At 38.9% G+C, this 19,107-nt stretch overlaps 1 protein-coding gene across 2 annotated transcripts in view; it reads left to right on the forward strand.

Annotated features, from left to right (window-relative positions):
* Nucleotides 1–18,779, forward strand: part of LOC105196517 (protein TRC8 homolog) — a 32,495-nt gene extending 13,716 nt beyond the window's left edge. Inside the window, exons 3-4 of one of the 2 annotated variants that reach the window (XM_011162490.3) lie at nucleotides 16,290–16,657; nucleotides 16,795–18,201. In XM_011162490.3, coding sequence (XP_011160792.1) covers nucleotides 16,290–16,657; nucleotides 16,795–18,201 — 1,775 coding nt within the window. Of the gene's footprint in view, nucleotides 1–16,289; nucleotides 16,658–16,794 lie in introns of both variants that reach the window. The other variant, XM_026141402.1, reaches the window with a different exon arrangement.
* The last annotated feature ends 328 nt before the right edge of the window (nucleotides 18,780–19,107 follow it).

The raw sequence follows: 19,107 nt of genomic DNA on the forward strand, positions 1-19,107 counted from the left end.
ACTATAAAATGCTGTAGAAAAGGGAATTTTTCCGAAATATATCATGAAACACATCAATTTTCAATTTTAGAAACGATTTAATCAAAAATACCTCGTATTCGTCTTGTTACATAAGTACATTTTTTAATAGAAATGACAATGATATAATTTTTTTTTGAAAGTATGAATCTTTAGCTTTAAAACGCCATATTGTAAAGTTCTTCAAAGTTTTTTGTTGCAAAGATATGATTTTTTTTTTTAAGTGGATTTTTAGATGCCCAAAAATATTTTATATTCTCCATGTTACATAATTATACTTTCTAAAAGGAATGATTTTGCCAAATTTTATTTTGGAAGTGTGACTTTTTAGCTTTAACACGCCGTATTTGAAAGTTCTTAAACGTTTTTTTGTTGCAAAAATATGATTTTTTGAAGGAAAAGTGGATTTTTGACCAATTTCTCATTTTTGCTTAATGGTTTTGCTAATGCTTTTCCCTTTTATAACTTCACAATAAATTGTTTTCTGGCAATGCCGATTGTGCAGTCACACTCCTGAGATTTTGAACTTTTGTTTTTAAAAAAAAATCGTAGAAAAATATTGATTGTAATCAAAGTTATTGCTTCTCAAAGTTGAAAAAGTCTCCTAGACCCAAAAATGTGTTTCCGTATTTTACAGGATCGGTGTGTTTAAGGGTTAAACACTTTACGATATGGCGTTTTAAAGCTAGAGTCATACTTTAAAAAAATAACGTCACTGATATATCTATTAAAAAATATACCTACGTAACAAAGCAAATATGAGGTAATTTTTATAAACGCAAAGTGTCTAAAATTGAAAATTGATGTGTTTCATAATATATTTTGGACCCTACTCAAAAATCCTCTCTTTCACGGCACTATAATATTTTAACTTTATACAGAGTAACATACGCGAACGGACCTGTTTGAACGTGTTTTGTCCATTTTTTTTTACATAAGATTACTTACAAAAAAGTTTCATTCACACACTATATGAATCGCATTGACTCTAACCAAACTTTGCTGCCGTGTTGTTCGAATTCTAATTGACCAAAAAAGTTGATTAACCATATCAATCGAAAGAGGAAATTTTAAATTTTTTTTACGTCCTGGTCCGAGCCTCCTATCTCATTTCGTCTTCATACAGCAAGCGTTTGAAACTTCATATGGAGTCTCTCAAACCCACTTACGTGTTTAAGGGTTAATAGCATTTTACAAAATCTGATCGAAAATCTGACCGAAAAAACTGGAAAATTATTTTTGGTCAGATTACGATTACGGTCGATTAGTCTGCACAATATTTTGGTTTTGGTGTCGGTCTGACTAAAATAACGCTTATGATTCGGATATCGGTTTCGGTCCGGTCAGTGTCCCTGATTTTATATGACTGTCATTTCATTCTGGAAAATGTTAGTTAAATGCAAAAATTCTGTTAAATACAAACGTACGTTCACACACTCGCACACACACGTGTGCAAATGTATGCATATGTCAACGAGAGCGGACAGTGGACGCGTAGCGCGGCGCGATTAAAACAAAAGAGAAGTTCTGGTCAATTTAAGGGATTTTGCATCTCGGGATTGTCTGTTATCACGCGGACGTACGTCTCGGGATTCCTTGTCACCAAGCGCATGTCTTTTCATTAAAAATAATTGCAGTTTAATATCAGTTTCTTTTGTCCCGAATCCGCGTCTCGCCTTCATTACGTCCTCGACCGCAGAGCTGAGCAGACGAGTAATTACGTATTCTTGAATTTACGAATTATCGCGAGTGCAATATCACGCAAGCCATTTGCCGTTCCCTTTGAAGTCAAGATCAATTACGAATTAAGACGCAGGGTAGTCGCGTAGTCGCGTCGCATCGTTTTACGGCGTCGTTCTTGTGGACTCAGGGCGGCTGCCCCTTAACGCTACCGAGACGGAGAAAAGTTGTCATAAAGACGTGCACGCAAGTAATCTTCCGCAATCGAGAAAGAGACACGCTCACAAGGTTGTATTCACAGTAATCCCCGCAACTCAAGGCAGTGGTCCCACGGCGACGTCCTCACGGACTCAAAGCTACTGCCTCTCGGCGTTGTTGCGATGAATACGCTCTTCTGGACACACGCGTGCTCCTCCATCGTTTCGCAGTACGTGGTGAATACACGTGTGAATTAAAATAAAAACTGTAATAACTTGTTTGAACTGTGCAATTGTAAAAATAAAACGTTCAAAAAATCCAGTGCGTGAAGTTTAAATGTTTTCCACTGAAAAAATTCGTCCTTTTATGATTTTTTCATAGTTTTAATTTTTTGCTTTTACAAACTATTAATTTTTTTTATAATGAAACTATGTCCATTATATCTGTACCTACCAGTTCTCACACTTTTAATATTTTATAAAGGAAACTTTTCATTTCGAGATCTGCAGCGATTGATTTGTGGCACTCATCTATATACAAGGTGTTTGATATTGTTTACTTATGCTCTTGTGGATTGATAGAGCAAGTCAAACTGAGAAGAAAAGTCCTTTATTATTTTTCAAAGTTCGCAATAGTTAGGTTACCGAGATAAAAATTATTAAAATTAGTAAATGAGCAGGGACTTTCTTTACCCATCGCACGCGGGGACCATCTGTCGGTCACCAAGCCAAAAATAGCCGCGGCAAGTGACGGAGTGAGGAGGGAGAAGAAGCAATGGCTGTTTTACCTAGAGATCTTCTAATATGACTGCGTTCGGGAATTTCACTCAGGTGGACCCGACCACCGACGAGAGACTATTAAAGACCGCTAACCTTACGGGAGTTTGTGTGACTGTTAAATTTTTAATGATAAACTGACAATACAGTACTAATTTTATAATTTATTATTATCCTGAAGTTTCATAGATATGCTTATGTATTTGTAACCCGAAAATTCTCGATTTTTATTAAAAATTGCAGTTTTGATGTTAAGGCTCCTGACTCCTCAGCCGAGAACTCCGCGTTGACGGTAGCGACACTTCGTCGCGGACCAAATTAGAACTAATACACGTGAAACGTGACAGATTGACGATGAAATGTTATCGTGCATGTCATTTTGTTATTATGTGTTTCATTGTAAAAACATGACTTGTCTCGTATTTACCAAATTCGTAAAAATGGACCGCGAGTAAAGTTTCTTTGAATTTTATACATAAAAGTACATTTTTCACTCCTTTTAATAGCTATCCGTGTGTTTTCTTGTCTGAATAGACGTCACTTTACGTGCTTTTTACGACTATTTATTGACTGCTAGGCGAAAAAAGGATAGTCGTGACCGATATTTAGAAGTGTTTTAAAGTCATCTGCTTAGTTTGTTTTATCCAAATTCGCTTTATTTACAAATGGCATGTCGGACAAAATTACGTGTCATTTCACGCAATTTCTCGCTTCTGACGTCACGACTTCAATATGGCCGCGTCGAGTACTCAGGAGCCTTAACATCCAAGTTTGATTATCGACAGAGATAATAACTGATCAAAAAGAATTACAATTTTAAAGCAATATACAATGATATTATTAAATATAAGTATGCATATTTGCTTATGAAGTATTTGTATAATAAAAAAATCAAGATTTTAATAACGTATTACTTAAATATTTGTATTAACAATCATATAGTCGATAACGTTATCGCTCTTCAATTACCGCCGGGCCCCTGAGGCCCCAGTGACGGCCTCGAAAATTTACCCAGCGTTAATGATCTTTAATAGTCTCTCGTCGGTGACCCGACGAAACTCAAACTGTTACACAATTACCCGAATCGACCCTGAATTTTCAAAGTGAAAAATTTTACCTCTAAGGATGCATTTAACAGTATTTCCGAACGACTCCATTGCTATCACACAAATTGTGAAACGGTTTGAGTTTTGTTGGATGCACTCGGGTGTTTCCGAACATAGCTTGAGAGACATGAGGGGGTCACTTTTGATTGATCCGACATGGTTCAACATTTTCCACTTATATTAGAATACTTATGTACGTGTTCATTTCAAATTACTAATAATTAATTACTAATAATTTTTTTCTTTTAAATTCTTAAGTTTGTATTTTTTTAATTATTTTACCTCACAGAGATAAGAATTAGATGTTGGAGGCGTTTAATTTCACTCTATTTTCCCAACATCTTTTGCCTACATTTTTAGTACACAGAGCATGTCGTTCTGTATTTTGGGGAATTGCTTTCATTACGTAGCCTTTGTGTAGCGAATTATTACAAAATTATGCTGCGCAGCCAACCATTATTAATAATAATTTTTCAACACAATGTGTGTATCAGTGTTTTGACTCCGTCAACCTAGGTTTAGGTTAGATGTATATATTAGACAGAGAGATACAATATATTTCTCTCTGTCGTGGATTTTGTTGAAACTACTACCTGCTTACAAAAGTCTCGATCGCGACTCTTCGAAGACTCTCTAGTCTTACTTAGAGTCCCTAGAAGTAGAGAGTCTGGATATCTCTCCCTAAAATGTCGATGATGAATATGTCAGTGTATGTACGTGAGCTTTATGTTTATCATTGCGTGCACTTGAACGTGTTGTTTGCTGTTATCGCATTGACTAAAGAGGATTAAAGAGGGATCTGTATTGGTGCTGCCATTTTAGCTGCAATCCAATTACGTGGAACCCCGAGATGTCCAGACTCTTTACTTCTAGGGACTCTAGTCTTACCCGCTTTACCGCGCCGCCTTTTTTTTTTTTTTTTTGTTAACGGAGAGGAAATGCGTTACCGCATACCCCAGGCCCCGGGGGAGGCCTGGCGGTTATGTGGGGCTCTTCCCCGCCGACAACGTGTCGGCGAGGACATACCCACTAAAACCTCTCCTGGTGTCCAGCTCAGGTCCTTGACTGGGGGGACTCCGGGAACGCGTACAGCATGCTTCCGGAGCCCCCCGGACCAGGTCAGCACGCCGGGGGGCACCCTGGTTCGGGTCCCCCGGCAGGGCCGTGAGGCCAAGCCGGCCTAAGGTCGGGGGAGAAGGACACCAGCCCTCCCCCGCCTCTGCCCCTTGTGATGTTTACGGGGGTAAAGCCCGGGAGTCCGGCCCCCCGGCCGGATGTCCCGGGCCCCTACGCGCCGGACTAGCCCGGCGCGGCGGCATACTCTTCTCCGTGTTGGGGGGGAGGAGGTAGGAAGGAGTTCCTTCCCCTCCCCCCACCAGCACCCCGGCGAGGCGCTAGAGGGGGAGCGATGGCGCATTGTGACGCGCGATCGCTCCCCCGGACCGTTAAGTCAGGTTTGCCTCGCCGGGCTCACTTACATGGGGAGCTGCCCTCCTCCCACGGCTGCGCGTCCCGAAAGCTGGGCCGGCAGCCGCAGGGGAGGAGAGTCGCTCCATTTCATCATTCCTGTGGCGGTCGCCGTCGTCCCTCTCTTCCGCAATAGTGTGGAGCGAGGGGGCGACCGCCACGGCTCTTCTGCCCCGCCGCCGCCCGGTGGAACTCCGGGGGCGGGGGCCGCTTCTTCTCGGTCGGGGCGGACGGGGCGGGGGCCGAGACGATGCGTGACCCCCCTCTCCGCCGCCCCTTCTGTTCCTCGCGTCGCCTGGGGGCATACGACCCCCAGGCTGACGCTCCCGCACCTTTTCGGCCTCCTCCTTCTGCAGCATGACTCGCTCGCAGAAGGAGGAGACCGCCTTTCAGGCGCTCTCCCTGCCGACCATCTGACTGATGATGGCCGGCAGGGAGAGGTCATCTCCCACTTCGGCCCTCAAGACTCCGCGCAGCTCTTCCCACGCTGGACACTCTTCCAGTGTGTGCCGCGCGGAGTCCCGGGCGGCGCCACAGTGGTGGCACTGTGTCGTCGGCTCCCTCCTTATCCTGCACAGGTACTCACCGAAACAACCATGCCCGGTGAGCACCTGTGTCATCCTGTAGGACAAGCCGCCAAACGGGCGGCCCACCCACTCGTCCAGGTGTGGTAGGACGGCCTCCAAGATCCGAGATCCGGCCGCCGGCGGGTTGTCGATGAGGTTCCTCTTCCATGACCTCATCACCCGCCGACGGGCCCTCTCCCGTAGCAACGCGGCGGCCCTGGGGGTGACTACCCCCCCCTCAAGGCGGATGGCTTTTGCCCTGGCGTAGGTCCACGCCAGGGCATCGGCCGTGTACTCCGCCGGGGGGAGCCCCGCCAGGGCCATGATTGCCGCGTTGGGAGCGGTGCGAAACGCGCGCGTTATCCTTCGCGCCAGCCGCCGCTGCACATCGTGCAACACCTTGATGCGGCGGCTGGCCAGCGCCTCGCGGAACCACACCGGGGCTCCGTACAGAGCCCCGGACATGATCGCGAGGGCGTACGCGCGTCTAGCACCCACCCTCGGACCCCGGAGGTTGGGCATCAACCCATTGAGGGCGTTCAATTTCCTGCCCAACCGCTGGGCCAGCTGGTCAAAGTGATCAGCGAAGGCCCAGCGACCGTCCAGGTGCAACCCAAGGTACTTCAGGGTTGCACCCACCTGAACACGGGTGTTGTCCACCAGGACGAAGGCCTGGGGCGGTACCTCGGAGGAGCCATCGTGAAAGAATATGGCTTCTGTCTTCTCCGGGGCCACCCTCAGGCCCAGGCCTTTTATGGCACCGACGACACAGGCCACTGCCCAGTCGCCCTTGGCGACTGCTCCTCCCCAGGAGGTCCCCCCCGCCACTATGAACGTGTCGTCAGCGTAGCCGACGACGTAGCAGCGGGGGGGGGGAGGGCCGTGCGGAGCACTTTGTCGCATGCGGCGTTCCATAGCAGGGGGCCCAACACGGACCCCTGTGGAACGCCACATGACACGTCCCTCCGCTGCTGGAGTCCGTCTTTGTCGCGGAACTCCAGCTCCCTATCCCGGAAATAGTCCTGAACGATGGCGACGAGGTAGGGCGGCAGGCGAAAGTACTCGCTCAGCGCCGCCACCACCTCGCCCCAGGGGAGACTATTAAAGGCGTTGGCGATATCCAGGGATATCGCCAACGCCACCATCCCGTCCCCCGTTAGGGATTCCGAGAGTGACCGAACCTGACGTATCGCGTCAATTGTCGATCGCGCCTCTCGGAACACGTATTGTTTGGGGGACAGTTCAGGACCATTCCGGGCCATATGCCGGATGATGCGGTTAGCGATTATTCGCTCGAAGATCTTACCCGCATCATCCAGCATACAGAGGGGCCTGTACGCGGAGGGACTCTCCGCGGGCTTGCCCTCCTTTTTAAGGAGGACAAGCCGGGCCCTCTTCCACCTCCTGGGGAAGGTACCTTCCCGGAGGCACTTCGTGTACGTGGCACGAAGTGCCTCCCCTACGATAGGCGATGCCCGGGCCCAGATTTTGGCATAGATGCCATCCGGCCCGGGCGCCTTCGCTTTTTTGCCAGTTATTCGGGCGAAGGCCGCGACCATTTCGTGCCTGGACACCTCCAGTTCCTCCGACCATCCTGGGGGAGGGCCGGACTTTTCCGGGATATCCCTCCACCGGGTGGGGAACAGTGTGTTCACCACCCTTTGGAGGAACTGGGGGTCCAGCGTCTCCGAGACTGGAGGCGCCCATGGGCGAAGTCTTTTCATCACTATACAGTATGGCCTGCCCCATGGGTCGCGATCCAGCTCGGAGATCATATCCTCCCAGGCCGCGGCCTTCGCCCGAGCTATGGCGGTCCTCAGGGCCTTTCTGGCATCCCTGAGGATCGCCGTGGCGTTTGTCAACGCTTCCTCCATGCCCCGTCGCTTGGCGCGCGTGTGCGCCCGCCTGGCGGCCACGGTAGCTCGCCTTAGTTCGGCGAGCTCCGCGGACCACCAGTAGGCGGCGCGGCGCGCCATAGGTCTGCTGCGGGGCATGGAGGCGTCGCAGGCACGCGACATAATCTCTTTACCGCGCCGCCTGCCACAATAGCCTTTGACTGAGCGACCGACGGGCGGTCCCCGAGTGCGGTGGGTAATGAAAGTCCCTGCTCATTTACCAATTTTAATAATTTTTATCTTGGTAACTATTGCGAATTTTGAAAAATAGTAAATTTTCTTCTCAGTTTGACTTGCTCAAACCGCGAAAGCATAAGTGAACGATATCAAACACCCTGTATATACTAAAAATAGCTCGAAGATAAGCCGAAACGTTATACATATTTTATTTTTGACAAAAGTTCTTTAAATTTTTATTTATTTTCGCACTAATTGCCGTGTATGATTTGTATTATAACTGCCTTTTTTTTACTTTTATTGTCAAAAGCTTGTCACATTTGTAGAAAAGTATTTATTTAAGAACAACTTGAGTGTTTTTATTACATTGTAAAAAATTTTTTTTTAAATATGTGAAAAAAGTTGCATTTACGGCATGTTATATTTCATGAGTTTTGAAAAGCTATAACAGTTAGAACTAATCATAAAAAACAGTCAAGATGTCTATCAGAATCATGCATTATTAGTGCACGAACTATCAAGAAATAGTTTGTGTTTAGACATGATTTCTATCTCGACGATCAGTTGCGCTCTGACCGATCTTCTGGCACAGATAAAGACATTGTGCACAATTTAGTGCAAAATAATTTCTCAATTTTAACAGAAGAGATTACTGAGAGACTTAACATTGACCGCATTTTAGCACTTGAAAAAAGATTGAATACAGCTTGATATATGGATACTGCATTTGCTAATCAAAATTGAATCAAGTTTCTGTATCTGTTTTTTTTGCTAGGTTAAATAAAAAATTGTTTTTGGCTCGACTTGTGACGCGATGAAAATTATAGATATAATGTTCAACAAAAACGCACCTGAAAACTAGAGGATGAGCATGCAGAATTCATGACAAAAGTCAATTTATATTCTAAGAAAGTAATTCTTTCTGTTTGGTGAGAAAGCAAAGGAATGATTTATTTTGAAGCGCTTTCCATTGGCCAAATGATTTATTTTGACAAGTACTGTCAACAATTAGACAATTGAAAAATATGAATTCAAGAGAAGCATAAAATTTTGACTAATCGTAAGTTGTTTTTCATTACAACACGAAACCACACAAAACAAACCTTGCACAAATTAAAGGAACTGAAATGAGTTATCATATCACTATATTTTTCTGCTATCGCATTATTGGACTATCACTTATTTCGATTTGAATGGAAAAAACTTATATTTTAGGAAGTCGTCAAAAACCATATTTTTTCCTTTTGCAAAATTGTTTTATAATCGAGATCAGTATTAGAATGACTTAAAATACATCAAAATAAGTATGGCGCTTGGCTCTAATACCGGAAAATTGCGTCTTGGTATCAATAAGAACTGTGAAAAAATTGAAAGTTGTGAGTCAATATCTTATCTTTTACGGAAAATCAGTATTGAGGCTCAATACTTGTATTGAGATTCCAATATTTAGTATTCAAAATGCAATACTGAGTATTTGAAGTTAGTATTGATGAATACTTAAGTATTAATAAATATTGAGTATTGACAATTAGTAAAGGTAAATACTAAAAATATTAAAGACTGGTATTAGTTAATACTTAACTTTTAAACATATTTGATCCGGAAAATTATATTAACATATTTTCCGGTCTGGTTAACTCCACTTTGAGATGTTATACTAGAGCTTGGACATTTGGGTACAATTTCATGTCACATGCGGAGAACTGTTGCGTGCAAATTGTATGTGTGACAATTGCTAATTCTTGCTGCTGCACAACTGCTGAATATATATACATGCGCGCACGCGTGCACACACCTCTTACGCAGCGTTCTCCATGCGTGATATGAGATCATACTCGAACGTCCGGGTGGTAACTTTTCTTCCGATTAATATTTTTTAACAATTTTTTTCTAAATAAAGGTTCAGATTCTCAAAAATGTGACTGCACAATCGGCATTGCCGAAAAATGATATATTGTGAAGTTATTAAAAAAAAACAATTAGGTGAAAATGAAAAATTGTTCAAAATTGCACTTGTTTAAAAAAATTATATTTTTGCAATAAAAAGACTTTTAAGGACTTTACAGCGTTTTAAAGCTAAAGAATCATACTTTCAAAAAATTATGGCATTGTCATTGTTTATAAATTGACTTGTTTTTAATTATATCTTTGCAATACGAAACTTTTAAGGACTTTACAATAAGGCGTTTTAAAGCTAAAAAGTATACTTCCTAAAAAAATTATCATTATCATTCCTTTAAAAAGTATAATGTAACAATAAGAATATGAAGTATCTTTGATTAACTTAAGGTGTCTAAAATTGAAAATTGATATGTTTTATGATATAGAGAGAGTGGGGTAAGTCGGATCTACTTGCAGTCTTTGCTCTTTATAAGGCGCAAATAAAGTCCGATCGTAAAAACAAAAGTGCCGTTGGAAAGATAATTCAATTCCCTTTATTTTTATTGAAACCATTTTTACGTATCTCTCACCTATGTTGAACTATAATGGAAAATGTAAAAATGCTTTTTCCAGTCCAATTTGGAATTACTGGTTCCAAATCGGACACTTCCATTTTTATTAGCTTTTAAATAGAATTTTAAAAGATTTCAATGTATTTTTCTTAGTATTGAATAAAAACGAGCAATTTGACAGTAAAAATAAAAATTTATTTTAAAAAACATTTAGTGACAGTTTATATAATTAGACGTTCCCGGTTATGTTATGATATTGTTATATAATTAGAGTTAAAATCAATAAAATTCAATTATTTTTAGTCTGATAGTTCATAATATTTTACTGATTTAACATTTCCAGGACAGATTTGGTCGGCCAATTACTAGTGCTACGATCAGGTTGCAATTCCGATTTAAAAATCTGATTTGGATACGAGTTGTTTTGAACTTTGGAACAAATTTACAATAAACCGCAAAAGTGATCAAAAAATGATTGATATTTTTGAATTCTACACTCTTTATTTTAAATTAATTACCTTTCAAAATTTTAGTACTTTTTAAATAATGATTTACAAGGATTTTCTTTTTTTAGAAAAATTTTCGCACAATGGCTAAAAATACATATTTGCGTCTATTCTATGAATGTTATGGCAGAGAATTGTCAAACTACTACTGTCACGTGTTTGGTGTTTTATAAGGGCTTTACATTATAAATGGCATTTAAATCTGCTTAACCGTATTCATTTAAATTAAAGATTTGTTTTTTGTAAGGGATGCTATAGTCTCGAAATTTCGAAAAATTTTTTTGCTTAAATGCTTTTATTCAGGCTTTTATGCGTTTATAAATGTTTAAATTCTAAAATCACCATCTTAACTTGTGAGGTATATCTGGAATGGTTTATTGATATAATACAGTAGAATCTCCTTAACTTTGACCTTCTATAATCTTTGCATTTCTTTACACGTACTTTTACAAACACTAATATCATCCCTTTCTTTTTATAGAATATACAAAGAAGGGGATGATATTAGTGTTTGTAAACACTAATCCCTCACTACAACACAAGTCTACCAATCACCGTGTACTTTGGTCGCGCAAGTACACGGTGATTGGTAGACTTGTGCTATGGTGAAGGTATTCTATAACTTTGGCGTTTGACTCTTATCATCCCATAAAGTCAAAGTTAAGAAAACTCTACTGTATAACAATATTTAAGAAAATTGATATAAAGTTCATGAATTTCATGTGTCTGTGGATAGTTCGGTTTGTACAGGCGTGGACAGAAATGCCTAGCCATCTGAATTTTCACGAGTGTCGAGGAAAGTTCAAGACGCACTCCTTTTTAAATATTTTTGCGTTATGACCAATGATTATTCGAAAAACGGTAACGTAAACTTAAGTAAAAATTAGCAAATAAATCTAAATTAAAAATTTTATTTTTTTTATGTTAATAATAAATAAATAATTTTTAAATAATGTATTACTTTTTTTTTATTGAAATTGCAATTAGATTACGCAACATTCCACAATTCTTTCTTATTTTGTAAAACTGTTTTTTATAAAAGAACAAAAAATTATATTTTTGATTCTTCTCTAACCGTTCGAACAGAGATTATACAACAGGAAAGAATCTAAAAACATCTTTGTCAATTACTGCCAAAATTAAATTGAATTGAGCCAAATTAAATTGAACAATAATTAATTATTTATTTTGAGTATTAATAACAGTACTTTTAATACTCAAAATAAGTAATTAGTCACTAGCCAATTTAATACCGAAAAAGAATTATAGAAATATATCATAGATTTATTATTATATTATAATGTAATTGTAATATAATGTAATTTTATAATAGTTTTTTTACAGTATTAAATTGACTAGTAATTAATTAAATTAGACCATTTTATGCTTTATAACATTTATCTGAAACACTTTTGTAAAACTTATATTTTTGGAGAAATGCGCGCGTGTACAGTTCTCGCTAGGGCCCTAGAACTGTTAAACCTCATATCTTGAAAAGTACTTAAAAAAAAATTTTATTTATTGCTTTGGAAAGCTTTTGACTTCAGCTATTAGATTCTGGAATAAAAAAATAAAGCAATCCGTTTAAAAGAATTTATTTATCTTCTATTTAGCTTTGGTGACATATATCTCGATGTCAAACTGATATCATCACTAGATAGACCATTTTATGCCCTATAACTTTTATCAGAAACACTTTCTGATAAAACTTATATTTTTCGTAAGATAAGCCCATATACAGTTTTCTCTCGGGCCCTAGAACTGTTAACTAATTTAGCTCTTTATGCAACTTTTAAATGTTTTTATCGGGGTTTATTAATTATACCTCTCAAAAATTGTAAATGCTGTTGACATCTGCTGGAGATATCAGAAATTAAAACATTTTATTGAAGCAATTAAAAGTGTATTTTTAAAAGTATTATTTATAACATGTACTACATGTTCTACGTGTAAAAAAAAACGCCATTTCCTGCTTCCGGCGAAAAAATGCCCTTCCTGTTTTTGGCGTAAAAAACGCCACTTTTTGTTTCTGACGAAAAAACGTCATTTCCTGTTTTCGGCGTAAAAAACGTCACTTTTTTTTCTGGTGGAAAAACATTTCCTGTTTTCGGCGAAAAACGTTACTTCCTGTTTCCGACGAAAAAAGCTACTTTCTGTTTTCAGCGAAAAATGTTATTTCCTGTTTCCGGTGAAAAAAAGCCACTTCCTGTTTTTGGCGAAAAAACGCCACTTTTTGTTTCTGGCGAAAAAACGCCAAATCTTGTTTTTGACGTAAAAAACGCTACTTCTTGTTTTTAGCAAAAAAGATGCCACTTTCTGTTGCCGGCGAAAAAAACACCACTTTCTGTTTTTGGCGTAAAAAACGCCACTTCCTGTTTCCGGTGAAAAAAACACCACTTCGTTTTTGGCGAAAAAACGTCACTTTATTAGAAATGAAGAAATATAAAAATCAAATGTGAATAAATAAAAAGTAAAAAAGATTTAAGAAAGTTTCAAAAATAGAATCATTTAAAATATAAAACAAACAATAAAACATTAATTAAAATAGGAGCAATTTGGATTTATTTATATACTGTATAACTGTGATGTAATTAGAGATTCTTTGATTCTTTTTTTGTAATTTAAGATTTAAATTTAGATCAATCTCCTAATTGTTTCTAAATAAAACTTTATGCAAGTGGAACCGCGTTTCTTAACGATTCTTTTAATATTTTATATGTTGAGTTTAAAAAAAATTAGTATCTAGAATTATTAATCCTCTTAACTCGGAATGTACTTTAGAATAAATAGCTTTATTATAGCGTTTTGAACAGTTTTTGAGACTAGCTATTAGATTCTATAATAAAAATAAGGGAATCTATTAAAAAAAATTTGTCCTCCATCTAGCTTTGGCGACATCCCTCGAGGTCAAACTGGTATCATGAGGAGATAGATCATTTTATGCCGTATAATTTTTATATGAAATATTTTTTTTTGTAAAATTTATATTTTTTAAAAGGTAAGCCCGTGTACAGTTTTTTTCGGGACATAGAACTATTAAACGTCATAATTCGAAAAATTTTTTAAGAAAAGGTAACTTTATTATAGCGTTTTGAACAGCTCTTGAGACCAGTTATTAGATTCTGTAATAAAAAATATAGTACTTCATTTAAAAAAATTTATTTGTCCTGCATATGGCTGTATTTTATAGGGCAAATGAGGTAGGATGACAAATTTATTAATTCTTAAGTTAAAAACGAATGACGAACCAGGTCTTAATTCATTAGAGGCTTTAGATTATAATAAATAATCTATGACAGTTTGATTTCAATCTGTCCATAATGTAACCCGTTTTTCTTGTGTAGAAATCTCGCACGGACGTAGCTCGTCGGGAATTCCAGGGCACGATCCGGGTCAAGAGAGAATTAGGCGGTAGTTTGATTTGGAAAATATATACACGTTTATTGAGAGCTAGAGTCAGATTAGCAAGGCGTTTAGATCGCAAGAAAATGTGACAGTTCGAAAGTAAACAAGATAATTCACACAGAAATATTAGAAGTAGATAGGTACAAGATGATATAAGATCGTTTTCGGTAAATTTACGACGACGTAAATTTACCGTAGAATTTACTGATGGTGGTCAACGTGCGGCAAATGCATGGTTTATTCGTGTGCTGAATGGGCGGATTACAATGACCGCACCTGTCCGGGTACGCAGATGTCGGAAAGCGCGTGTACTTTCCGACGGTGCTACGCTGATCTCCGGCGCGGGCTGTTGTGCGGCTCGACGGGCGATCCGCTTTTTCTACACGCGTTTGTGTGAAATTGGGTCGCGTTGGATTTCACGGTCGCCGGTGCGGTAGCGAGGCGCGGGGGACGCATAACTGAGCGTCCCTTTAAATCGTACGCTTTCGCGGCGCGAGATTCTTTTCCGACGGGATGCAGTAGTTATGTCGAGTACGCTTGACGAAGGCAAAGACGCTTTACCCCGTTTGTCTTTAGCCACTGCGACGGGATCGGATGCCGGTCGGGCAAGAACGCTTGCCAGAGTCCAAGCACGCTTGAGCCCAGCTTTGGCGAGAAGAGAGTAGTAGCCGCCGAGAACGCTTAACAGAGACTAAGACGTTTGACAGGACTACCTCGAGAGACTTCTTCGGAGACTAGTCGGCGGAGTAGCTTTTCGAAAAGTCGGCGGAGAAGAAGCGCAGCATCTCGCTGTTCCAGCTCTTTTATACCCGAATCTCGAGACGTCAGGGATGTTCGGCGGCGGTTCGGTTTGTCTCGATGTCAGCATCCCTGCCGCTCGAGATTGATCGCTCGAAGAGCTAACGGAGGCGAGCGAGCACGTCGATAGCGCGTGCCGGTTTGAATCGGTGCGCGTGCACGGCGAAATACTCGGCGCGCGGATGCCTCGTCGCTCGCATAGACGCGTTTGATTTGTATTATGGGCGCGCAGTGCCTTTTCTACGCCCGGCGGATGTTTGACCGGACGTGTGTGGACGATGACCAGTCCGCGAAGGGTGGCGAAAAGGCGATTTGTTACAATAAGAATGGATAATGTAAGAAATGTGTTTTGGAAGTATTTGTATGTAATTTTTTGATGTTTGTTTATAAGGTATGACACAATTATAGTACATTTTCCTTTTTTTTCTAAAAAATCATAATATTGTATAGTCAAAGTATACAATAATGTAATGATTCATATTTCTCGTTTTCTCATATTGGAACATTTATATTTAATAAACACGGTGACTGTAAGATGACGAATGTCACGTAAGGACAAGATTACACATTATATAATATGTTGAAGAATAAACAAAAATCGATTTATAATTTAACTTTTAGAGCGCATCATATATTTCTTTTATTGGAACTGGAATTATTATGTATTTATTATTTTTGTTTATAAAAAATCAATTTTCATGATAAAAAAATTCTTGTAAAAGGATGCCCTTTTGTCAAAGGGTATTTTTATTTAATTCTAACATAATCACACTCCTTTTAAATAAGAAAAGTTTACTTTATCTAATTCTAACATAACCACACTCCTCTTGAATAAGAAAAGTTTTTAGTTTCTTGTTTTAGATTTCTAGAAGTACTATCGATAATCCACCACTTTTATGCATTTTTTTACAAATAGTAATTAGTGCGAACCATCACATGCAAAAAGTAGTATTTTTTAATGTAAAAAGATTTTAATATTATTAAACTAGTAGTAAAAGATTATGCAGAGTTTGACATTAACCGATTTTTGTAGCTTTCTTTAAAAAATTCCGAAAAACGCTTTTTGAACTTTTAATGATCATAATCTGAATCTGAAATTGTGAAGTTTACAAAAAAATATTGGACCATCAATATTCGCTTTGATCGAAAAAATGGCGTTCTTTTTTGCTTAATTGTTTAAAATTTTTTATTGTTAATAACGATATGAATAAGTAAATGTATAACATTATACTATTTTCTTTCAGGTTTTCTCGCAGCCTTATACTCATTCATGTTATGTACTAGACATTTGATAATCGTATATTTATATCTAATATCTGTAGGAGTGATATTTGTATCGTACTGGTCAAATGTTAGTACCATGAAAGCGATCATAATCTACGTGAGCGCCCATGAATCAACAAGCAGTATACTTGACAATATATTATGTTTAAATCTATCGGATGTTATGTATAATGGGCCAGGTTTTCTAATTATTCAAAACTATATACTGCAATGTCTGTTAGCCAGTGTCTTTTGTTACATACATCTTGCCCCAAGGCACCCTATAGTTCAAAAGCTTCTTGTACTAAGCTTTATGTCACCATCCATCTTGGGTATCCATCCTTTATCGGTAAGCTTATTAAGTATATGAAATTGCGGCATTTAATTTTTAGTACAAGGTACATAAGTTAAATCAGAAAAACACTTTTTATCTCTGTATACGTGCGTTTCTGGACAAGTAATTGAATAAAATATATTTGTTTGTAGGTACATTATCTGTATCACGCACCAGTGTGTGCAACGTTAATTCCGCTAGCTGTGTGTAAATTCGTCATCTGGTATAACGGTGTTTCTATGTTAAAAACAATCTACATGGGCTATAGGCACGCACGCAACTTTATTATCAATTATGGATTATCGGCTCTCGCGGAAACAGAATGGATGCGTCTGAACGTGCCATGTGTACTTCGAACATTTTGGATGTTGCGAGTAGCAGAACAAGTGATTGAAATCCTCGGTGATCACTACGGCAAAGAAACATTTAATTATTACGTCATGATCAGAACGTTGCTAGTAAACGGATGCGAGACATTGACAGCTGTTCTCGGTATGACTAGCATAATCTCGTTCATCTGTCATTATATTGGCTGTTTCTTTCAATGGATACTATTAACGGAAGATGAAGATGAGAAAAGTATCGGTACGGTGTCTGCTATCCTGTTCTACGTTCTTGCTCTGCAGACTGGACTGACGAGTCTTGATAAAGAGAAGCGTCTAGTACGACTATATCGTAATTTTTGTCTATTATTCACGGCGATTCTACATTTTGTGCATAATATAGTGAATCCACTCTTGATGTCACTTAGCGCTTCTCATAACCCAGCACTACATAGACATTTACGGGCTTTGGCGGTCTGTGCTTTTTTGATATTCTTTCCAGTATCTTTACTTGTATTTTTGTGGTCGCACTTTACTGTGAGCACATGGTTATTAGCTGTATCGGTCTTTAGCATCGAGGTAATAGTCAAAGTACTGGTCTCGCTAGCAATTTATTCGCTATTTTTGATCGACGCGTATATAAGTGCGTTCTGGGAACAATTTGACGATTGTGTTTATATAATAAGATCATTTGGCAATACTGTGGAATTTGCTTTTGGCATTATATTATTCTTTAATGGTTTCTGGATATTGATTTTCGAATCAGGTGGAGCTATTCGCTCAATTATGATGTGCATACATGCCTACTTTAATATCTGGTGCGAAGCGAAGGCTGGATGGAGCGTGTTTATGAAACGACGAACGGCTGTGAATAAGATTGATTCTTTACCGGAAGCGAAAGCAGAACAACTTGAACGCTTGGATGATGTTTGCGCCATTTGCTACCAGGAAATGCAAAGCGCCAAGATCACACAATGCAATCATTATTTCCACGGCGTATGCTTACGAAAATGGTTATACGTTCAAGATCGATGTCCTCTTTGTCACGATATACTATATAAAGTTGAAAATATGCAAAATAAAGACGGCGGCACAGCTCTCATTGAAGGAAATGACCGAAATGACCGAAACGATGTTCAAGATGATACAATTGTACATGCCAGACAAAATTCCAATGTGCAATCTCATCAGAATAATCAGAGACAATTTGCCGAGCGTTTAAACGAAGGCAGATGAAACAATGCGACATTTTACGCACTTTTTGTGATATGATACAGACATTGATTTTTTAATGCTTTGATTGCGCGTGCGCAAAGCATCGACGTTTCTGGAATTTTTCTCAAAAATTTCGCAAAACATTGTAAATTATTGTGATTACCGTGTAAGTACTTGAATCTTTCTTGTAAATAAGCTACAACAATTATTCTTAGAAAAAAAAACGATCACATACAACGATTATTTTGTAATAAAAAAATATTTCCCGTGTAGTTTCACAACTTTGGCTTTTTGCCGATTTGACAAACGTCCATTACTAAATGTATTTTTGATTCGTTATGCTAGAATCGTCATATATAGCGTGATATACAAGTTTCTATGTACATGCCATGTGCTTCCATTTCTTAATCATGATATACGAGTTTCCTATCAAATTGAGTGAGAGAAAGAAAACGAAAAGAAAGGAGAGAAAAGATTTACACGATTTAAGATTTTTTTAATACTAAGACTTGAAAATATATTAAATTAAAGCCGAAACGTTGGCAATGTAATCGCAAGATCTTGAGAAGGATGCAATAAATATGTTATTTGCGCAAAAATAATTGTGTTTGACTTTCAAAGCCCAATTTCTTAATATTTTATTTTATATAAAAGAGTTTATAGAAACCTTAAAGTTTTAGGATTTAATCTATAAAAGATTTTATCAAGTCGTTGCTAAAACCTTATTTTTATGATAATATTTTATGCCTTTTGTCGTAATTAAACCGAAATAATTTTATACGTGTTTCAAACCTGATGTCATGGAATATATGTAATCATAAAAATAGAAATCAATTTTTCTTCAAATTTTCCAGTAGGTGATAGTTTTTGTCTCTTCTAAATCGACTGTAATTGCCAATAAAATCCTGTTAACCCCGTCAGCCAAAC

This window comes from Solenopsis invicta, unplaced genomic scaffold, assembly GCF_016802725.1.
Source record: "Solenopsis invicta isolate M01_SB unplaced genomic scaffold, UNIL_Sinv_3.0 scaffold_193, whole genome shotgun sequence".
Classification (NCBI taxonomy): domain Eukaryota; kingdom Metazoa; phylum Arthropoda; class Insecta; order Hymenoptera; family Formicidae; genus Solenopsis; species Solenopsis invicta.